Source organism: Megalobrama amblycephala, linkage group LG14 (assembly GCF_018812025.1).
Source record: "Megalobrama amblycephala isolate DHTTF-2021 linkage group LG14, ASM1881202v1, whole genome shotgun sequence".
NCBI classification, from domain to species: Eukaryota; Metazoa; Chordata; class Actinopteri; order Cypriniformes; family Xenocyprididae; genus Megalobrama; species Megalobrama amblycephala.
In genome coordinates this window covers 32,866,199-32,890,206 of record NC_063057.1, presented here as the reverse complement: position 1 = coordinate 32,890,206, position 24,008 = coordinate 32,866,199, and the positions used below count along the sequence as shown (strand labels likewise).

Sequence of the window (24,008 nt, the reverse complement as noted above, 5' to 3'; positions counted from 1 at the left end):
ACTTATTTTTCAAATCTCTTAATAGAAAACAAACATAATCCTAGGTATTTATTTGACACAGTGGCTAAATTAACTAGAAACAGAGATTCAACTGCTGACGTTTCCAAAGAGCACAGCAGTAATGACTTTATGAACTTCTTTACTTGCAAGATTGATAATATTAGAGAGAAAATTAAAAACATGCAACCGTCTACAGTTTCGCTTCAGACAGTGCACTGTAGTGTCCCTGAGGTAAAACTAGAATCATTCGCCGCTATAGGAGAGGAAGAATTATCTAAACTTATCAAATCATCAAAATCAACGACATGTATGTTAGACCCAATGCCGACTAAACTACTGAAAGAAATGCTTCCAGAGGTCGTCGGTCCACTTCTTGATATAATTAATTCATCGTTAACACTAGGATACGTGCCAAAAACCTTTAAGCAGGCTATTATTAAACCTCTTATTAAAAAACCTCAACTAGATCCGAGAGATTTAGTAAATTACAGGCCAATCTCGAATCTACCTTTTCTGTCAAAGATACTAGAAAAGGCAGTTTCATCACAACTGTGCTCCTTTTTAGAAAGAAATGGAATCTGTGAGGATTTCCAGTCAGGATTTAGACCATACCATAGTACTGAGACTGCTCTCGTTAGAGTTACAAACGATCTACTCCTATCATCCGATCGTGGCTGTATTTCTCTATTAGTGTTATTAGATCTCAGTGCTGCTTTTGACACTATCGATCACAACATTCTTTTAAAAAGACTTGAAAACTATATTGGCATTAGTGCAATTGCTTTGGCATGGTTCAAATCGTACTTATCTGACCGTTATCAGTCTGTAGTAGTTAATGAATAGATGTCGTATCGATCACAGGTTCAATATGGAGTACCACAAGGCTCAGTACTAGGACCGTTGCTTTTCACTCTGTACATGCTGCCCTTAGGAGAGATAATTAGGAAGCATGGTGTTAGTTTTCACTGCTACGCTGACGATACTCAGCTCTATATTTCCTCGCGCCCTGACGAAACCTACAAATTCACAAAACTAACAGAATGCATAGCTGACATTAAAAACTGGATGACAAGAAATTTCTTATTATTAAATTCAGAAAAAACTGATATCCTAATCTTTGGACCAAAAACTTCCTCACGAAAAAACCTTGAATACTCTCTAACACTTGACGGGTGCTCCATTAAATCTTCGTCCTCAGTTAGGAACTTGGGTGTGCTCTTTGATACCAATCTTTCATTTGAAAGTCATGTTTCTAGTATCTGTAAAACCGCCTTCTTCCATCTAAAAAATATATCTAAATTACGACATATGCTCTCAATGACAAATGCGGAACAGTTGGTTCATGCATTCATGACCTCAAGACTAGATTACTGTAACGCTCTACTGGGTGGTTGTTCTGCTCGGCTTTTAAACAGACTACAGTTGGTCCAAAATGCGGCAGCTAGAGTTCTTACTAGAACCAGAAAGTATGACCATATTAGCCCAGTTCTGTCAACATTACATTGGCTCCCTATTAAACATCGTATAGATTTTAAAATCTTGCTACTTACTTATAAAGCTCTAAATGGTTTAGCTCCCCAGTACCTAAGTGAGCTCTTAATGCATTATAGTCCTTCACATTTATTGCGATCTCAGAATTCAGGCCAGTTGATAATACCCAGAATATCAAAATCAACTGAAGGCGGCAGATCCTTTTCCTATTTAGCACCTAAACTCTGGAACAATCTTCCTAGCATTGTTCGGGAAGCAGACACACTCTGTCAGTTTAAATCTAGACTAAAAACACATCTCTTTGCTCTTGCATACACATAACACATTATCAATACACTAACATTTTTCAAATCCGTTAAAGGATTGTTACGCTGCAATAATTAGGTCGGCCGGAACCGGGAACATTTCCTATAACACTAGATATACCTGTACATCAGAATAAGAATGGCATCTACGGTAATATCTGTCTCTCTGCCTATCCTGAGGTTTGCCGGGTGCTGGATCCAGGCCGTATCCAGATCAGATGGAGAACCTGTGTCTGGACCTGACTACAACGCAGCCCAGGAGACAATGGGCCTACAGATCCAGTTCTGGCCGCATCTATAATTCAGATTTTTAATCCCCGTATCCGCTTACATATATTTATATATAATCTATTTTTAATCTCTATAATAAAAATGTATAATTCAGATTTTGATCTCCATATCCATTTACATATATTATATATATCTTCCAAGGGTTTTTTTTTCCCTCCTAGGACTTTTTTCCCACGCTGGGTTTTCTCCTAGGGGTTTTTTCCACCCCTGGGAGTCAGCCGACATTGGCTTAATGTAGCACCATCTTGTATATGTTACATATTACCACGCTTGTTTGTACAGCTTATTTTTAACCACTTCACTTTTTTCTGTGCTTCTAATATGTAAAGCTGCTTTGAAACAATTACCAATTGTAAAAGCGCTATATAATAATTTGACTTGACTTGACTTTAAAGGTCTATAAACACCTCATTTCAAATAAGTAGAAAAAAACTAACGGCCTGTTTCTATAGGGGACGTCCCATAGAGTATGCATACCTAATATAAGTACATTTTACTGCAACATTTTGGAGATATGCCACATTATTTGACATTTTAGGCCTATAAAGACCTCATTTCAAATAAGTAGAAAAAACAAACGGTCTGTTTCTATAGGGGATGTCCCATAGAATATGCTTACCTCATATGAGTACATTTTACTGCAGAATTTTGAAGATATACCACATTATTTGAAATTGGAGGCATGTAAAGACCTCATTTCAAATAAGTAGAAAAAACGAATGGTCTGTGTCTATAGGGGACATCCCATAGAGTATGCGTACCACATATGAGTCCATTTTACTGCAGCATTTTGGAGATATACCACATTATTTGACTTCAGAGGCCTATAAACACCTCATTTCAAATAAGTAGAAAAAAATAATGGTCTCTTTCTATAGTGGACGTTCCAGAGAGTATGCATACTTCATATGAGTACATTTTACTGCAGCATTTTGGAGATATCCCACATTATTTGAATTCAGAGGCCTATAAACACCTAATTTCAAATAAGTAGAAAAAACTAATGGTCTGTGTCTATAGGGGACATCCCATAGAGCATGCATACCTCATATGAGTACATTTTACTGCAGCATTTTGGAGATATACCACATTATTTGACTTCAGAGGCCTATAAACACCTCATTTCAAATAAGTAGAAGTAAAGAAAGGTAAGTTTCTATAGGGGACATCCTATAGAGTATGCATACCTCATATGAGTACATTTTACTGCAGCATTTTGGAGATATACCACATTATTTGACTTCAGAGGCCTATAAACACCTCATTTCAAATAAGTAGAAGTAAAGAAAGGTAAGTTTCTATAGGGGACATCCTATAGAGTATGCGTACCTCATATGAGTCCATTTTACTGCAGCATTTTGGAGATATGCCACATTATTTGACTTCAAAGGTCTATAAACACCTCATTTCAAATAAGTAGAAAAAAACTAACGGCCTGTTTCTATAGGGGACGTCCCATAGAGTATGCGTACCTAATATAAGTACATTTCACTGCAACATTTTGGAGATATGCCACATTATTTGACATTGGAGGCCTATAAAGACCTCATTTCAAATAAGTAGAAAAAACAAACGGTCTGTTTCTATAGGGGATGTCCCATAGAGTATGCATACCTCATATGAGTACATTTTACTGCAGAATTTTGAAGATATACCACATTATTTGAAATTGGAGGCATGTAAAGACCTCATTTCAAATAAGTAGAAGTAAAGAAAGGTAAGTTTCTATAGGGGACATCCTATAGAGTATGCGTACCTCATATGAGTCCATTTTACTGCAGCATTTTGGAGATATACCACATTATTTGACTTCAGAGGCCTATAAACACCTCATTTCAAATAAGTAGAAAAAACTAATGGTCTCTTTCTATAGTGGACGTTCCAGAGAGTATGCATACTTCATATGAGTACATTTTACTGCAGCATTTTGGAGATATCGCACATTATTTGAATTCAGAGGCCTATAAAGACCTCATTTCAAATAAGTAGAAAAAACTAATGGTCTGTGTCTATAGGGGACATCCCATAGAGCATGCATACCTCATATGAGTACATTTTACTGCAGCATTTTGGAGATATGCCACATTGCTTGACTTCAGGGGCCTATAAACACCTCATTTCAAATAAGTAGAAAAAAATAACGGTCTGTTTCTATAGGGGACGTCCCATAGACTATGCATACCTCATATGAGTACATTTTACTGCAGCATTTTGGAGATATGCCACATTATTTGACTTTGGAGGTCTATAAAGGCCTCATTTCAAATAAGTAGAAAAAAACAATGGTCTGTTTCTATAGGGGATGTCCCCATAGAGTATGCATACCTCATATGAGTACATTTTACTGCAACATTTTGGAGATATGCCACATTATTTGACATTGGAGGCCTATAAAGACCTCATTTCAAATAAGTATAAAAAACAAACGGTCTGTTTCTATAGGGGACGTCCCATAGAGTATGCATACCTCATATGAGTACATTTTACTGCAGCATTTTGGAGATATACCACATTATTTGACTTCAGAGGCCTATAAACACCTCATTTCAAATAAGTAGAAGTAAAGAAAGGTAAGTTTCTATAGGGGATATCCTATAGAGTATGCGTACCTCATATGAGTCCATTTTACTGCAGCATTTTGGAGATATACCACATTATTTGACTTCAGAGGCCTATAAACACCTCATTTCAAATAAGTAGAAAAAACTAATGGTCTCTTTCTATAGTGGACGTTCCAGAGAGTATGCATACTTCATATGAGTACATTTTACTGCAGCATTTTGGAGATATCCCACATTATTTGAATTCAGAGGCCTATAAAGACCTCATTTCAAATAAGTAGAAAAAAACTAATGGTCTGTGTCTATAGGGGACATCCCATAGAGCATGCATACCTCATATGAGTACATTTTACTGCAGCATTTTGGAGATATACCACATTATTTGACTTCAGAGGCCTATAAACACGTAATTTCAAATAAGTAGAAGTAAAGAAAGGTAAGTTTCTATAGGGGACATCCCATAGAGCATGCATACCTCATATGAGTACATTTTACTGCAGCATTTTGGAGATATACCACATTATTTGACTTCAGAGGCCTATAAACACGTAATTTCAAATAAGTAGAAGTAAAGAAAGGTAAGTTTCTATAGGGGACATCCTATAGAGTATGCATACCTCATATGAGTACATTTTACTGCAGCATTTTGGAGATATACCACATTATTTGACTTCAGAGGCCTATAAACACCTAATTTCAAATAAGTAGAAGTAAAGAATGGTAAGTTTCTATAGGGGACATCCTATAGAGTATGCATACCTAATATAAGTACATTTTACTGCAGCATTTTGGAGATATGCCACATTATTTGACTTCAAAGGTCTATAAACACCTCATTTCAAATAAGTAGAAAAAAACTAACAGCCTGTTTCTATAGGGGACGTCCCATAGAGTATGCATACCTCATATGAGTACATTTTACTGCAACATTTTGGAGATATGCCACATTATTTGACTTTGGAGGTCTATAAAGGCCTCATTTCAAATAAGTAGAAAAAAACAATGGTCTGTTTCTATAGGGGATGTCCCATAGAGTATGCATACCTCATATGAGTACATTTTACTGCAACATTTTGGAGATATGCCACATTATTTGATATTGGAGGCCTATAAAGACCTCATTTCAAATAAGTAGAAGTAAAGAAAGGTAAGTTTCTATAGGGGACGTCCCATAGAGCATGCATACCTCATATGAGTACATTTTACTGCAACATTTTGGAGATATGCCACATTATTTGATATTGGAGGCCTATAAAGACCTCATTTCAAATAAGTATAAAAAACAAATGGTCTGTTTCTATAGGGGACGTCCCATAGAGTATGCATACCTCATATGAGTACATTTTACTGCATCATTTTGGAGATATACCACATTATTTGACTTCAGAGGCCTATAAACACCTCATTTCAAATAAGTAGAAGTAAAGAAAGGTAAGTTTCTATAGGGGACATCCCATAGAGTATGCGTACCACATATGAGTCCATTTTACTGCAGCATTTTGGAGATATACCACATTATTTGACTTCAGAGGCCTATAAACACCTCATTTCAAATAAGTAGAAAAAAATAATGGTCTCTTTCTATAGTGGACGTTCCAGAGAGTATGCATACTTCATATGAGTACATTTTACTGCAGCATTTTGGAGATATCCCACATTATTTGAATTCAGAGGCCTATAAACACCTAATTTCAAATAAGTAGAAAAAACTAATGGTCTGTGTCTATAGGGGACATCCCATAGAGCATGCATACCTCATATGAGTACATTTTACTGCAGCATTTTGGAGATATACCACATTATTTGACTTCAGAGGCCTATAAACACCTCATTTCAAATAAGTAGAAGTAAAGAAAGGTAAGTTTCTATAGGGGACATCCTATAGAGTATGCATACCTCATATGAGTACATTTTACTGCAGCATTTTGGAGATATACCACATTATTTGACTTCAGAGGCCTATAAACACCTCATTTCAAATAAGTAGAAGTAAAGAAAGGTAAGTTTCTATAGGGGACATCCTATAGAGTATGCGTACCTCATATGAGTCCATTTTACTGCAGCATTTTGGAGATATGCCACATTATTTGACTTCAAAGGTCTATAAACACCTCATTTCAAATAAGTAGAAAAAAACTAACGGCCTGTTTCTATAGGGGACGTCCCATAGAGTATGCGTACCTAATATAAGTACATTTCACTGCAACATTTTGGAGATATGCCACATTATTTGACATTGGAGGCCTATAAAGACCTCATTTCAAATAAGTAGAAAAAACAAACGGTCTGTTTCTATAGGGGATGTCCCATAGAGTATGCATACCTCATATGAGTACATTTTACTGCAGAATTTTGAAGATATACCACATTATTTGAAATTGGAGGCATGTAAAGACCTCATTTCAAATAAGTAGAAGTAAAGAAAGGTAAGTTTCTATAGGGGACATCCTATAGAGTATGCGTACCTCATATGAGTCCATTTTACTGCAGCATTTTGGAGATATACCACATTATTTGACTTCAGAGGCCTATAAACACCTCATTTCAAATAAGTAGAAAAAACTAATGGTCTCTTTCTATAGTGGACGTTCCAGAGAGTATGCATACTTCATATGAGTACATTTTACTGCAGCATTTTGGAGATATCGCACATTATTTGAATTCAGAGGCCTATAAAGACCTCATTTCAAATAAGTAGAAAAAACTAATGGTCTGTGTCTATAGGGGACATCCCATAGAGCATGCATACCTCATATGAGTACATTTTACTGCAGCATTTTGGAGATATGCCACATTGCTTGACTTCAGGGGCCTATAAACACCTCATTTCAAATAAGTAGAAAAAAATAACGGTCTGTTTCTATAGGGGACGTCCCATAGACTATGCATACCTCATATGAGTACATTTTACTGCAGCATTTTGGAGATATGCCACATTATTTGACTTTGGAGGTCTATAAAGGCCTCATTTCAAATAAGTAGAAAAAAACAATGGTCTGTTTCTATAGGGGATGTCCCCATAGAGTATGCATACCTCATATGAGTACATTTTACTGCAACATTTTGGAGATATGCCACATTATTTGACATTGGAGGCCTATAAAGACCTCATTTCAAATAAGTATAAAAAACAAACGGTCTGTTTCTATAGGGGACGTCCCATAGAGTATGCATACCTCATATGAGTACATTTTACTGCAGCATTTTGGAGATATACCACATTATTTGACTTCAGAGGCCTATAAACACCTCATTTCAAATAAGTAGAAGTAAAGAAAGGTAAGTTTCTATAGGGGATATCCTATAGAGTATGCGTACCTCATATGAGTCCATTTTACTGCAGCATTTTGGAGATATACCACATTATTTGACTTCAGAGGCCTATAAACACCTCATTTCAAATAAGTAGAAAAAACTAATGGTCTCTTTCTATAGTGGACGTTCCAGAGAGTATGCATACTTCATATGAGTACATTTTACTGCAGCATTTTGGAGATATCCCACATTATTTGAATTCAGAGGCCTATAAAGACCTCATTTCAAATAAGTAGAAAAAAACTAATGGTCTGTGTCTATAGGGGACATCCCATAGAGCATGCATACCTCATATGAGTACATTTTACTGCAGCATTTTGGAGATATGCCACATTGCTTGACTTCAGGGGCCTATAAACACCTCATTTCAAATAAGTAGAAAAAACTAATGGTCTCTTTCTATAGGGGACGTTCCATAGAGTATGCATACCTTCATATGAGTACATTTTACTGCAGCATTTTGGAGATATCCCACATTATTTGAATTCAGAGGCCTATAAAGACCTCATTTCAAATAAGTAGAAAAAAACTAATGGTCTGTGTCTATAGGGGACATCCCATAGAGCATGCATACCTCATATGAGTACATTTTACTGCAGCATTTTGGAGATATGCCACATTGCTTGACTTCAGGGGCCTATAAACACCTCATTTCAAATAAGTAGAAAAAAATAACGGTCTGTTTCTATAGGGGACGTCCCATAGAGTATGCATACCTCATATGAGTACATTTTACTGCAGCATTTTGGAGATATGCCACATTATTTGACTTTGGAGGTCTATAAAGGCCTCATTTCAAATAAGTAGAAAAAAACAATGGTCTGTTTCTATAGGGGATGTCCCATACAGTATGCATACCTCATATCTATCCTTTTTACTGCAGCATTTTGGAGATATGTCACATTATTTGACATCCTGTCGAGGCAGGGGCTGATGCCTTGGGAGTGGAGACTTCACCTCGTGGTGGTGGAGCTCCTGTGGGAGCACTCTGTTTGCATCTCGAGAGATAACACACTGTCCATTGTTTTGCTCCCTCACGTATCTGGCCCCTCTGGGGTTGGATGCAATGGTACAGATATGGCAAAGGCTGCGCCTGTATATAAGTGGAAGAGGTTGTATGTTGGTTATCTCCTTCCACCTTGAAGGTATATGTGGCAGCCATCTCAGCTTATCATACTCCTCTGGATGGTACGTCAGTGGGGAGACACCCGTGGGTTACTCGCTTCCTTTGTGGCACTTTGAGGCTAAGACCTAAGGCACATCAGAGGGTGCTGACTTGGGATTTGGCCATAGTCTTAGAAGGCCTATCCCTTTCTCCATTTGAGTCCATTTGAAGAGGTTCCTGCCCAGCTAACAGGGAACATTTCCATAACTTTCACTAACGTTATGTTAAAGTTTTGTAAATGTTAGAAAAAAACATTTCTAAAATAATGTTTCAAGAACATTCTTATAATGTTGTCATAGTTAAAATACATTCTCATAACGTTGAGAGGAAACATTCTTAGAACAACATTGTTGGAACGTTCTTACCATGTTATTTGTACTTGACTGATGTTATCATGATGTTGAGCAAAAACGTTCTCATAACAACGTTCTTGTAACGTCTTTATCACGTTATTTGTACTTGACTGATGTTCTCGTAATGTTGAGCGAAAACGTTCTCATAACAACGTTCTTGTAACGTCTTTATCACGTTATTTGTACTTGACTGATGTTCTCGTAATGTTGGGTGAAAACGTTCTCATAACAACGTTCTTGTAACGTCTTTATCACGTTATTTGTACTTGACTGATGTTCTCGTAATGTTGGGTGAAAACGTTCTCATAACAACGTTCTTGAAACGTCTTTATCACGTTATTTGTACTTGACTGATGTTCTCGTAATGTTGAGCGAAAACGTTCTTAGGATAACATTCTGAGAACATGCTTTTAATGTTATTATTATTTGCTAAATGTTTTCAGAATGTTATCATAATACGTTCTGAGTACAATGTTTATAAAAAGCGTCCTTACATTGTAATCTGTACATAATGAATGTTCTCATTATATAGAGAAAACGTTGTGAGAACAACATTGCTGTAGCCGTAATGTCTTTATGATGTTATTAATATTTGCTAAATGTTTTTGAAGTTCAATGTTTTGAACGTTCTTATGTGACCATAAAATGACCCAAACTGGAATGTCCTCCTAAAGTCATATAAGGAACCTTGAACTGCAGCACTTTCATTACCAAAAGAGGACGTTTATGTCACAAATGTTCTGTAAAATGTCAGAATTTTTGTCACTTTTAGAGAACTTTTAGGCAAAGTTGAACAAGGTCACGAGAACATCGCCTTCTGCGTGTGTGTTTTATAGAAAATAATAAAGTTTGAAGTCACCGTTATAGAGGTGAGCGTTTGCTTTAGATGGGCTCTTGATTCTTGACACATAACATTAGATTTTCTCTGGCTGCTTTAACTGTGTTATCAAAACATGCTAGTGATAGCAATAAGTGCAAGAGAACTGCTGATCAGATGAATTGAGTTGTTTAGTGCTGATGATTTAGTCATCGTCACTAAAGCCTCAAGCTGTGAATGTATTAATTGTTAGTTTTATTAATGCTTTATTTTATTTAATTCTTTATACAGACAAGAGTTTTGAGGAGGGCTTTTTATTCAAACTTCAACACAGACATCATGAATCAGCGTATGATCCTCAACGATGGTGACACTAAACAAAATCTTTTTTGTGACTTTAGTAGCTTGTTTTGTGATGTTCAGAGTTAATCTGTTTATCTGAAAATTTTGTCACCATTGTTGAGGATCATATGCAGAATCTTGATGTCTGTGTGAATCTGTATGATACTGTTTGAATAATTTCTGCCCAATAATGAAAGCTTTCAAAATATCAAAGCATGGCAGGATTTTATACACTATCATTGGACTATAATAACACGAAAGAAAATACAATATTCAGAGACCAGAGAACAAGGCCACTGTATGATGAGAAAAATAACAATGAACAATCAAGCCCATATGATCAGATTTTTCTGACAACTTCTTTTGCAATGCATGCTTTTAAAACAAAATTGCAATAATTGGAGAAAAATAATCAAAATGTTAAGGGTCAGGAGCTCAACTAAAACAAGCGCTTACCTCCATAACGGTGACATTTATAAATTTGATAAAACATCAACACCTCATTAAGAAGATTTGTATGAAAGAAACAAAGTCAGAGTGGTTTGTAATAAGTGAAGATGCAGAGATCTAGAGAGATCTGTTAGTGTTTAATGTTGTTTCTGTTATCTGAGTTTTGTGTGTCACCATTGTGCTGGAGAGTAGATCCTGAGCTTCAGTCAGTGATGATCCAGAAACACTGATGCTCTGCTGCATGTTGCTTTATTTAAAGACAGTAGCTGTGTAGTTGCTGATGCAGTGATACAGCAGTTACATTAGCTCATGCGTGTGCTGTTGTTTTTTGTAAGACATTTAAGAAAAATTAGTTTTTGTTTGAGCAGATACTCTTATTAATTGACATTTTTGACGAGGGCAGCAGGGATGTTCCCTAAAAAAAAATAAAAATGAAATATGGTTCCCTAAATGTTCTGTGAATGTCCGCCAAATAACGTCCCCCAAACCTTAAAAGAGCTCCACATCATGACCGTCTCTGAACGTTCTGGGAACATTATTAGACAATGTCCTTAACACCAGTGGGGATGTTTTGAGAATGTTCTGGGAACGTAAAATTTCTAGCGGGGCAGGGTGTTGTGAACGTTCAGAAAATAACGTTTTCATAACATTTCCAAAATGATAGAATGGAATGTTCCTCTATCGTTCACATAAACCAAGAAAAAACGTTCTTAAAAACAGTTAATTTGAACGTTCCAAAAATATTACAAAATAACGTTTTTATAACATTTCCAAAATGATAGAATGGAATGTTCCTCTAACGTTAACATAAACCAAGAAAAAACATTCTTGATACATGTAAAAAACTGGACGTTTTGAACGTTTAGAAAACATTCCAAAATAACGTTTTCATAACTTAAAGAGAATGTTAACAAAACGTTCTGACAACTCCTTTTTGTTAGCTGGGTGAGAAGTTCCTCACTCTCAAGACTTTCTGCCCGCTATTTCTAAGATTCTGCTCGCTATTTCTAAATTTCTGCTCGCTATTTCGTCTCCACAATTGGAGACCTTCAAGCTCTGTTGGTTTCTCCCTCCTGCCTGGACTTTACTCCAGGCATGGTTAAAGCCTTCTTGTTTCCTTGGGAAGGTTATGTTCCTAAGGTTCCCACTAATGTGGCAGGCCCTATTATGCTGCAGGCTTCCTGTCCTCCTCCTTTCCAGGATTCAGACCAGGAGAAACTTAATTTTCTCTGTCCTTTCAGAGCTTTAGATGCTTACATTCACAGAGCTGCTCTGTGGTGTGAATCTGATCAACACTTTGTGTGTTTCAGGTCCCCTCGAAGAGGGCACCCTGCATCTAAACAAACTTTAAGTAAGTGGATAGTCGAGGCTATCTCACTTGCTTACAAGTCGGCTGGCCTCTTATGGTCAGAGCCCACTCTACTTGGAGTATGGCTGCCTCTAAGGATTTGCTTTTTGGAGTCTCTCTTCAAGAAGTGTGTGATGCGGCAGGTTGGTCCTCGCTGCACACGTTTGTCAGGTTTTATAACCTGGACCTGACCTTGACCCTGGGGTCACGATTTCACACAGACAGGCACTTGGTTTCATGGTGGTGTGGGTATATTGTTCCCTAAAGTGCTTTACGCAGCGCAATGTAAGGACTGAGGATGAACCAGACAAATTAATCATTTAGATGATTATTTCAAAACATAATTCCAGAAACCCAAAAGAATCTAACTTTTGGCTCCAGTCCATCTACAGAACAACCCATGTTACCACCTGACTGACACCCATGCTTCCTGACTGAAGGAGAGGAGACAAACCTTTAAGTCATTTGTAGAAACCAAATGGTCACCAGAAAATAAAGAATCTTTGATCTCCAGATCAAAAGAGAGAGAGACTATGCAGGCCTGTTTCTCTGAGTGACCTAACTTTACAGAAAAACCCACAGAGACTGTTTCTACAACTAAAACAGCATTGAATTGTTCCAAACAATTTGTATCAAACATCTTTCAACTGCATAATTTTATATCATGTCTACACATGCTACATATAACCTGTTATGCTTTAGAACAACCACAATTCATGAAAATGTGATAACTTTTGAATGATTGATTGAAAGTATGTCTGGTCTGGTTTGAAAATGAATTTAAATCTCGAATGTATGTTTAAATCATGGCTTGAATGAAATCTGTGTAAAATGTATCATATTCCACATTTAATAGAAATCATGTCTAAATGGTGCTCTCTGGCGAAGCCAGCGATTCCAGAGACCAGAGATAAAGGTTATTTTATGATTGGGGGTGGAGAAAAGCCACCTTTGAAACAAGATGATACCTGATTGGTCAGAACTCCTAACAGAGGTGGGACAAACACATAAGTTTAAATAGTCACATCACAAGACAAAGAAGTAGTAACAAAAAAGGTTTCGACTAGACCAGAAGAAAGAAGAAACAAAGAAAAAGACCAGACTGAGCTGAAGACAAAGGACAGACAAGCAGCTCATTAACCCTCAGGGGTCTGAGGATTTTTGGGGCCCTAGAGAAGTTTTGACATGCCCTGACATTTGTGCTTTTTTCAGTTGTTCATAAACATATTAATGGAAAAAGTGTCATTACACTGTATTCAGCACAAACTAGGCTACAATAATATGTGAGGAACATGTATGTACATGTTTGTGTTTTTGAAGGAATAACGTTTATGCGTGGTTATTGAAAAAACAAAAAACTTAAGTCACTGAAATAAGGCCAAAAAATATATATTAAATCTGTGTTCACAAGACTTCTGGGTATTGGAGGTTGTAGACTAGAGTTTTTGCTTCAGAATGAAGTAAAAATTATCCTTCCTACTCCTTCATATAAAACAATAGAGAGATTTAAATTTTCTAAGACACTTTTGGTCAAGAAACACAGTATGCGAGGAGGCGGGAATCCTCATGTATAATTGGTGATTCTCACCTGAGAAGACAAAAGAATTGAATAATAATGACCTGAAATGACTTGCATATTAATGAGGCCTTTCAGTCAGGTAGGCTGTGAAAAAACCCTCTGTGATCATGCTGATAACAGGATTAAAGTCCACTCAGGACAAAAAAAAAACATGATTTTTGTGATCTCATGCATGCACGTATTATTGCACATGATATGAAGAAAATTTTGTATAGGCCTATGTTAAATTACAGTACCAGTCAAAAGATTGAACACATTATAATGGCATTATAATGTTTTTAAAAGAAGTCTCAAGTCTCTAACCAAATAATGGTTTTCTATTTTAATATACTTTCAAATATAATGTATTTCTGTGATGCAAAACGTCTGAACATTCCTACCTCTAGGGCATTTCATATAGGCTACTATATTTGTTATATTATAGAGCCTAAATGTTGATGTGCAGTTGACAAACTATACATCATTAAAAAGATCTAAGACTCAAGTTTCACATTTTGACTCTTAAAATCTTATATTGACCATAATTTCTTAATATGCTTAAAAACATACACATTTGGAGAAATATTGATGGATTCTCATATGTTTATATCAATTTTCTATACAGAGGAGTAATATTTATTATTCTATATTTATTGTCATCATTATGAGCGCTGGATGCTGTGTTTTTAATTCATTTGCAGCCGGAGGGCGCTCTGCCCCTTTTGTCCACAAATGCCTCAGTAAAAGAAGAGGAATATCATGTGACAATCAAGGAACTAACAGAGGCCAGAGATCGCTAACTATGGCTATTCAAAACACTTTTGAAGACAATAAATACACGATTGAGGCGATGAATGCATGTATTGACTGAATTTGCATCTGAATAGCGCTGGCTCCGTGGGCGTGGCCACATTAGCGGATAATGAGCTGAATCACGGACTTCTGACATGGCTCTCTTTTCATACAGATTACATAAACACAGAAGGTTTGTTTTCGATTTGACTTACACGATTTAAAACCTGACATTTCAACGTTTTTTCAGACATAAGTATAATTTTTTTATGATTAGTATTCACTAAGTTACAGTTCATTTTCTGAGAACTATCAGATTGGACTTCGTTCAGAGGGAGAGGAGAGATCACGCATCATGTTAGTTTTCTTTATTTTACAAAAAGCACAACATTTTGTTTTTACTCTGAGTGTACACAAATGAAAGAAGATATTCCACAGATTAAAATGGTGTATAACTCTTAATTGTATGTGCAACATTGACGGAGTATTTTGAGTCTCTTTCACACTGATAAGAAAAAACCACGGTGGTATCGCCGGCGATACCTTCAGACCTCAGAGTGTTAAAGCCATCCAACTTCTTCTCACTTTTCATTTCTTTCACTTAACTTTCTTTTCCGTTGAGAGTCTTGTGTTCTAAGTTTTGCCACAAGGTTTTACCAATGACTTTTGTCCTACTTTTTCTATTTTTGTCCACCTCAACTTTAATTCCAGCCACAACAAGAGACTTAATTTCATTTGCTAGCACGCTCGAACGTGATTGGTTTTTACCTAAGCACAATCCGGACCTGAAAAGATTCTGAAACAAATCATTGACTCTGAAAAACCCTTCTCTCCATTTGAAGTCGACAAGCAAATACTACTAGCCTGGATGCCAGCCGAACTTAGCCCCGCCCACAACATTTTGAGGTCGGGGAGTTCGGTCTGGACTCGATCCGTAGAGGAGTAATTATGCCCGAACAGAAACTGTTCGGACCAATCACATTGTCAGGGCGATGATTGACAGATTATCACCAGAAACGTAATCAGCCACGTCATCAAAGAGCGCTTGGGGAGTTTGATTGACAAGCGATCTAACCAATCAGAACGCCGCATCCGCTATTTTGTCCGACAAAGCAGTCAGGAGTTAGAAGATTAACATCGGTGGAGTTAAACTTGAAAAATTGTGCATATTGACGTCTTTCTGCGTTTGAAACAACATTCATTCTCATGTTCATTCATGTTTATTTGATGCTATAAATGGACTAGTAGGAAGAGATGATCGGTTCACGAGCCTCTTGAGCTGAGGCGCTACAGCAATCTGTCACGACCATGGTCACAACACATTAAAGAGCCACAAAACGGTAGATTCTGCCATCGCGTCCGTTATAGAAGATATCGACAGCGCATTAATTTTAAAAGAGGAACAGAGGACCGCGATCAAGGCATTTGTCGATGGGAAAGATGTCTTTGCCGTCCTTCCTACGGGATTCGGCAAAAGTTTGATTTATCAGCTGGCCCCGATGGTCGCTAAGAAGAGTTCTGTTGACAACTATGCGTCGCTCAACATACGTCACTTACTCTGTAGCTCTGATTGGTTGTAGGTCTATCCAATTGAGGTCTTTCCTTGATCGGTTGAAATACGCCCCCATAATCAAAGCCCAATGGAGCAGTATCAGACTCATATTCTGACTAGAACTGAGTATGACCACGTCAGGCTAAAATACTACCAGATTCTAACACTGAACTGGTGCATTAAATTAATGATTCATAGTTTGTTCGGGTCAGGTCTTTTAAAGTGCATATTTTGCTAAAAATCATGCTCATAATTTCAATCTCTCTCAAAACTCTTTTTCTCATTTCCTTTCTTTCTGCAACGTGAATGTTTGCATGTGTTTGCGTGTTTGTGTTAGACTAGTTTGTGTTAGAATAAATAAAGTCTCTTGCAGATTTTAAAAGAAAGTGTCTTGTATTATGTGCTCGAAAATGTAATGTCTGAAACTGTCAATCTTAAAGTTACCACACTCTAATTAGTGTTTTTACAATAGTGGATATTAATATCCACTACAAGAGCTTATTATGGCCTGAGCAGATGAACGCTGTATGATTCAGTTGCTCGGCTGTAAATTAAATGACTCTTTATAATTCACTATAAATCAATTATTTAATTTGAGCTGAATTTGGCCCTAAAATGAGTTCCCTTGAAAGGGAACATCTCAGGTTACGTATGTAACCATGGTTCCCTGAGAGGTAACAGGCGTACCTGTGACCGACTTCGACCTATCAGAAGCTGACTCTGTTTGGTTTAGATGTGCTTTATAGTTTCCTGGTCATGACGTCATCTGCCTGTGACGCCATTGGACTGATTTCACAAAGCACTTGATGCAGCATCTTGTTCCCTCTCAGGGAATCAAGGTTACATACGTAACCTGAGACATTTTTTTTAGGTCCTATACAAGAGCTGACTATGTATTTTTTTATACTTATAAGGACTTCATAATGTCCTTGAAAAATTGCATATTTCTCCCAAACACCACAGTTAGATTGCTACATGTGAAGTGCGTATATAATGTGAGATGCCCCCTACAGGAATATACCATCCATTTTTTTCGACTGATAGGAAACAGTGATTGACTGGGCATTACTGCCTGACGCACCTCCACTGAAACTGACCATTAGTTTTTCTGTTACTTATTAGAAATGGTGACTTTATAGGCATCTGAAGTAGTAAAATGTGATATATCTCCAAAATGCTGCAGTAGAATGGTTTCGTATGTGGTGTGTGTATATAGTACGGGATAAGAACTGGCCATTAGTTTTTTTCTACCTATTAGAAATGATGTTTTTATAGGTGAATAAAGTAGAATAAAGATGCGTGTCTCCAAAACGCTGCAGTAAAATGTGTTGTGCATATAGTAAGGCACATCCCTTATGAGAACTGGGCATTATTTTTTCAACTTATATGAAATGAGGACTTTATATGCATTTGAAGTAGTAAAATGTGACATCTCTCCAAAACGCTGCAGTAAGATGTTTTCATATGTGGTGTGTATTTGGGATGTCTCCTATAGAAAGTGACCTTTATTTTTTTCTACTTATTTGAAATGTGTCACGGTTGCTGATCCGCTCTCTCACCCTGTGGTCTTGTGTACGTGTGTTTTGTCACGTAATCAGTTGTGTGGGCGTCGCCGCTGATTGTCATCATTACCAGCCTATTTAATGCCCTGTCTTTCATCTCACATTTGTCAGATCGTTGTTTGGACTGTCTTGTGTGTTTTCCCCTGTGTTCCTCGTGAGTCTTACCTGTGATTGGAGTTCTTCGTGTCTACATGTTCCCGTCTCTTGTTTCCTCGTTGGATTTGATTCACCACGGACCTCACAAGACTCTCACTCACCACGGAACACCACGGATCTTCACCCACCACGGACCAGATTCCACGATCTCTACTCACCTGCTCCACGGCCCATCGAAGTCCCTGCGATCACCACTCTCCTGCTGTCTACCCAAGACTACTTGTGTTTTCCCTGGTGTGAAGCTCAATAAATGAGATATTAACTTGCACTTGCATCTGCCTTATTTTTTCGTGACAGAACGATCTGACCATCATGGATGCAGCAAGTTCAGTGGCGCTGACTGAATTCATCAACCACAGTATTTCACGGATGGATCAGCAGCAGGAGAGCATTTCATCCACCGGCCGCGCTGTACAGGCCCTGGTGACGCAGGTGTCCGAGCTCTCCCAGCAGCTACAACAACTACGCAACCCCACTGCGCCACCCGCGCCGTCCGTTCCCCCTTCACCACCGGACCAAGGCGATCACCCAGAGCCTCGACTGCCTGTCCCCAGCCTTACTCGGGTGAGCCGAACTTCTGTAGAGCCTTTCTTAATCGGTGTTCCATGCATTTCTCTCTCCAGCCTCGCACCTTCGAGAGAGAGGAGACCAAGGTGGCATTCGTGCTCACCCTGCTCACGGGACAGGCAGCCTTATGGGGAACGGCGGTGTGGGAGAATCGGGTTCCTTGCTGTTCCTCGTTCCAGGCACTCGCCGCGGAGATGAAGAGGGTCTTTGATCGTGCGGTCGCGGGCAAGGAGGCGGCCCGCCAACTCACGGAACTCAAACAAGGTCATCGCGTTGTTGCCGAATACTCGATCGAGTTTCGCAGCCTCGCGGCAGAGTGCCGCTGGAACGAGGAGGCGCAGTGGGACGTCTTCCTGCATGGGCTGGCTGACCGTTTCCACAAGGAAATCTACGTCCTGGACCTACCACCGGATCTAAACGGCCTCATCGAACTGGCTCTACGGGTGGATTCCCGACTCAATCGTTTAGAGCGCCTCTCCCGACCACACGGTGGAGCTAGTGGCTCAGAGGTTCGGGCAGTCGGCGGAGGAGACACGGTCAGTCCCGCTCTCGATCCGGAGCCCATGCAGGTTGGGAGGGCTCGGCTTTCCCGGGAGGAGAGAGAAAGGCGGAGGTCCCAAGGACTTTGTATATACTGCGGTGGCTCCGGGCACTTTCTGAATACATGCCCGGTAAAAGGCCGAGCCCGGTAGTAAGTACGAGGCTACTATCGGGTGGGATCTCCGCGGAAAAGCCCTCTCCATCCACTCTCCTTCCGGTAAGACTTAGATGGGCCAATCACTCTGTCACCTGTCAAGCCTTGCTGGATTCCGGAGCAGAAGGAAATTTCATGGACACTCAGTTTGCACGCAGATTTCAATTATCCACTGTTCCACTCACCAAACTGATTACTGTCAACGCACTCAACGGCCAGAACCTTCCTGACATTTCATTCTCCACCAAGAAAATAACCATGATCACCTCTGGCAACCACACCGAACGCATTCAGTTTCTGCTCATGGACTCTCCCCTCGCACCCGTTGTACTTGGACACCCCTGGCTCACGGAACACAATCCCAGGGTGGACTGGCGGCAGCACTCGGTGTTAGAATGGAGCACACATTGTCATGAGTCTTGTCTTGTCTCTGATGGTTCGTCTGTTTCTGTTTCTGTGTTACAGGAGAAGGCAGCGGATTTGTCAAACGCGTCAGAGGTGGGGGTATGTGCAGTTCTGTCCCAGCGTTCTCCTTCAGACGATAAGATGCATCCCTGCGCGTTTTATTCCCATCGTTTGTCTCCAGCCGAACGTAATTATGACATTGGTAACAGAGAGTTGCTGGCGGTCAAGTTAGCGTTGGAAGAGTGGCGACATTGGTTGGAAGGTTCAGGGGTTCCTTTCATTGTCTGGACTGATCATAAGAATTTAGAATATATCAGATCTGCTAAAAGACTCAACTCCAGGCAGGCTCGGTGGGCACTTTTTTTCGGACGTTTTGACTTTTCCCTCTCGTACCGCCCGGGTTCTAAGAACATCAAACCCGATTCTTTATCTCGTATTTGTCTTGTGTGTTTTCCCCTGTGTTCCTCGTGAATCTTACCTGTGATTGGAGTTCTTCATGTCTACATGTTCCTGTCTCTTGTTTCCTCATTGGATTTGATTCACCACGGACCTCACAAGACTCTCACTCACCACGGAACACCACGGATCTTCACCCACCATGGACCAGATTCCACGATCTCCACTCACCTGCTCCACGGCCCATCGAAGTCCCTGCGATCACCACTCTCCTGCTGTCTACCCAAGACTACTTGTGTTTTCCCTGGTGTGAAGCTCAATAAATGAGATATTAACTTGCACTTGCATCTGCCTTATTTTTCCGTGACAAAATGAGGACTTTATAGGCCTCCAGAGTAATGTGACATTTCTCCAAAATGCTGCAGTAAAATGGTTCCATATGAGGTATGCATATTGTATGGAACGTCCCCTTTAGAATAGGGAACCCAAAAACGGAATCCGACGGCCTGGGCAAAGGTTAACGCGTGTATGTCTTATCAGTGCCCCTGTGAAGTTCATTTAATTTCACTCGTTTAATCTGACATTTCAAATGATTATTAGTCTTAGGTTGTGTTTCCAATAATAAATTAATCATTGGTTATGTATTAATTTAGATATTTGATTATTCTGGGTATCCCATACTTTCAATTATTCGTTCATCAAGGACCCAATGCCACACAGAGATACTCTTCCCGGGTTTTGCAGTAAACTCACGGACATAAACTCGCCAGTCTGATCTTCGTCAGAGGGTGTAATATGTTAGCTAAACCTTTAGTCAGTTGACTACTGCTCACTCGAACAAAAGTGCATTTTAATTTAGCCACTTCCATACACCTTACTAAATCAGCGGTAAACTGAAATCAAAAGGTCTTCAGATAAAGTGCCTACTGCTCCTTCATTCATGCACCTTCAGTTTGTTCTACCCTGGACACAGATTTACGGTAGCATTAGCCTCCCATAATTTACTGGTAATAATGATATCAGGAGAATCCAGAGTAAATCAAATATAACATTTTATTTGTCAGGTAAAAGTGTATCATGCCAATTACACAAATAACCAATTAGAAGCCAATTCAGAAATCAGAAATCATAAATAATAACATCAGTTGCTCAAAGATGACTCTTAGAGTAATAATTGCATATACACACAGTTGTGGATTAGTGTTTTTAAGGCACGCACCCATCACTGTATGGGGTTTCTGGCTACAGAATGACTGATTTGCATTTTACCTTATATACACAGACCAGAACAAAAGGGTTGTAATTTTTTTTACTACCCCAACATCTGTTTTAGGGGGAGAGGAATGGGTTTTCACAACACCACTCAAAAAGAGGGCTAAATTCTCCTTAGTTTTCAACCTTCTTCATAATACTGACTGCGGTGAAATTGAGACAATTTTACCAACTGCACTGAGACATTTAAAATGATACCAAACATGAAAGGAAAAAACAATAGATATACCAGATACTGTCACGGTACACACGAAGACAAAGATGGTAGATCCAATCGCAGCATAAGCATTTATTGGGGAAATCCAGAAACGTAATCCAAAACCAGGCAAGGGTCAAAATCCATGTAGACAGTCCAAACAAACAGGAACAAAAAAATAACACAAAGAAAACCAAACAAGAAAACCAGGGAATCAGAAGTACACGTAACATGAAAACAACGAACCACACCAAAGACAGAAACAACTCAGTATAAATAGACAGACACTAATGACATAATATAAAACAGGTGAGTGCAATGACGTGAGATGATTAGTCCGGGAAGTGTGTATTGGGATATGTAGTCCATGTAACAGGTGGAAATAAGAGTCCGGGATGGAGTGCGTTATGGGTAATGTAGTGAATGCAATGGGTGGAAATGAGAGTCCGGGATGGAGTGCCCTCTAGTGGCTGATAGGGCACTCTCACTGGTCATCGTGACATTACCCCCCCTCAAAGGAGCGGCTACCAGACGCTCCACCAGTCCAAAGAAAACAAAAACACAAAAACTCAGGAGGGAGGTGGACAGGAGGAGGATCAGGGGGAGGGATGGCGGGCCAGATCCAGGGTCCCCAACTGATAGCCAGGGCGGTGCTGGAGGAACTGACCAGGCTGGTTCCAGCGGTTCTAGAGTCCTGGCTGGGTGCCAGGGTGGTGCTGGAGGAACTGACCAGGCTGGTTCCAGCGGGTCTACAGTCCTGGCAGTTTGCCAGGGCGGCGCTGGAGGATTTGACCAGGCGGGCACTGGCAGGTCTGGAGTCCTGGCTGATTGCCAGGGTGGTGCTAGAGAAACTGACCAGGCAGATTTCAATGGTTCAGGCGGCCTGGGCAGAGGTAGCAGGGCAGAAGGCTTGGACGACGGCGGCGGCAGAGCAGAAGGCTTGGACGACGGCGGCGGCAGAGCAGAAGGCTTGGACGACGGCGGCGGCAGGGCTGGTGGCCTGGGCGGCGGCGCCGGCAGGGCAAGGCGCTTCGTTGGCGCCGGCAGGGCAAGGCGCTTCGTTGGCGCCGGCAGGGCAAGGCGCTTCGTTGGCGCCGGCAGGGCAAGGCGCTTCGTTGGCGCCGGCAGGGCAAGGCGCTTCGTTGGCGCCAGAGCAGTCTCTATGGTTGGAGGGTCTTGCAGATCGGAGGAAGCCCTCTTCCTCCTTCTCCTCCGCTTACGAGGGTGAGGCGGTGGCTCACCCAAACTGGACTCACTGGCTGGAGCGGGCTCTGGAGTGGACTCACTGGCCGGAGCGGGCTCTGAAGTGGACTCACCGACTGGAGCGGGCTCTGGAGCGGGCTCTGAAGTGGACTCACTGACTGGAGCGGGCTCTGAAGTGGACTCACCGACTGGAGCGGGCTCTGGAGCGGGCTCTGAAGTGGACTCACCGACTGGAGCGGGCTCTGGAGCGGGCTCTGAAGTGGACTCACCGACTGGAGCGGGCTCTGGAGCGGACTCACTGGCTGGAGCGGACTCACTGGCTGGAGCGGACTCACTGGCTGGAGCGGACTCACTGGCTGGAGCGGGCTCTGGAGTGGACTCACTGGCTGGAGCGGGCTCACTGGCTGGAGCGGGCTCACTGGCTGGAGCGGGCTCACTGGCTGGAGCGGGCTCACTGGCTGGAGCGGGCTCTGGAGTGGACTCACTGGCTGGAGCGGGCCCACTGGCTGGAGCGGACCCACTGGCTGGAACCTTCCTCCTCCTCTTCCCTTTCCTCCGTGTGGGAAGCGGAGATCCAGCGTCCACCTCTTTAGTGGCCTCAGGAACGGATTCACGGGCTGGAGTGCATTCTGGCTGCGCATATGTTGCCCACTGGGCTCTATGAGAGAGATAACTAACAAAACCCCCGAAGTCCAAGATTTGAAGCCCCTTCATCTCCCATTGGGGCAATGGGTCATCCAGACCTGCATTAAAAATGTCCTTGAGTGCCTCATCATTATATTTCAGCGCCACCGCCACCGTCCAAAACCTCCGGGAGAAGCACCGCACCTCCTCTCCCTCCTGGCGCAGAGCCATCACTGCCCCAAGCAACGCCACACGCTCTCCACAAGTGGCTGACCCTAGAATCCTCATGCTGCTGGATCCTTAGCTGGTGGTTCGTTCTGTCACGGTACACACGAAGACAAAGATGGTAGATCCAATCGCAGCATAAGCATTTATTGGGGAAATCCAGAAACGTAATCCAAAACCAGGCAAGGGTCAAAATCCATGTAGACAGTCCAAACAAACAGGAACAAAAAATAACACAAAGAAAACCAAACAAGAAAACCAGGGAATCAGAAGTACACGTAACATGAAAACAACGAACCACACCAAAGACAGAAACAACTCAGTATAAATAGACAGACACTAATGACATAATATAAAACAGGTGAGTG

At 40.5% G+C, this 24,008-nt stretch overlaps 1 protein-coding gene across 1 annotated transcript in view; it reads left to right on the top strand.

Moving 5' to 3' along the window:
* The window catches only part of LOC125244430, a 68,428-nt gene extending 44,709 nt beyond the window's left edge, over positions 1–23,719 (top strand). The window contains exons 5-8 of the mRNA XM_048154516.1: positions 18,356–18,622; positions 18,682–19,194; positions 19,785–19,978; positions 23,578–23,719. Of these exons, the coding sequence (XP_048010473.1) occupies positions 18,356–18,622; positions 18,682–19,194; positions 19,785–19,978; positions 23,578–23,719 (1,116 nt within the window). The remainder of the gene's footprint in view (positions 1–18,355; positions 18,623–18,681; positions 19,195–19,784; positions 19,979–23,577) is intronic.
* The last annotated feature ends 289 nt before the right edge of the window (positions 23,720–24,008 follow it).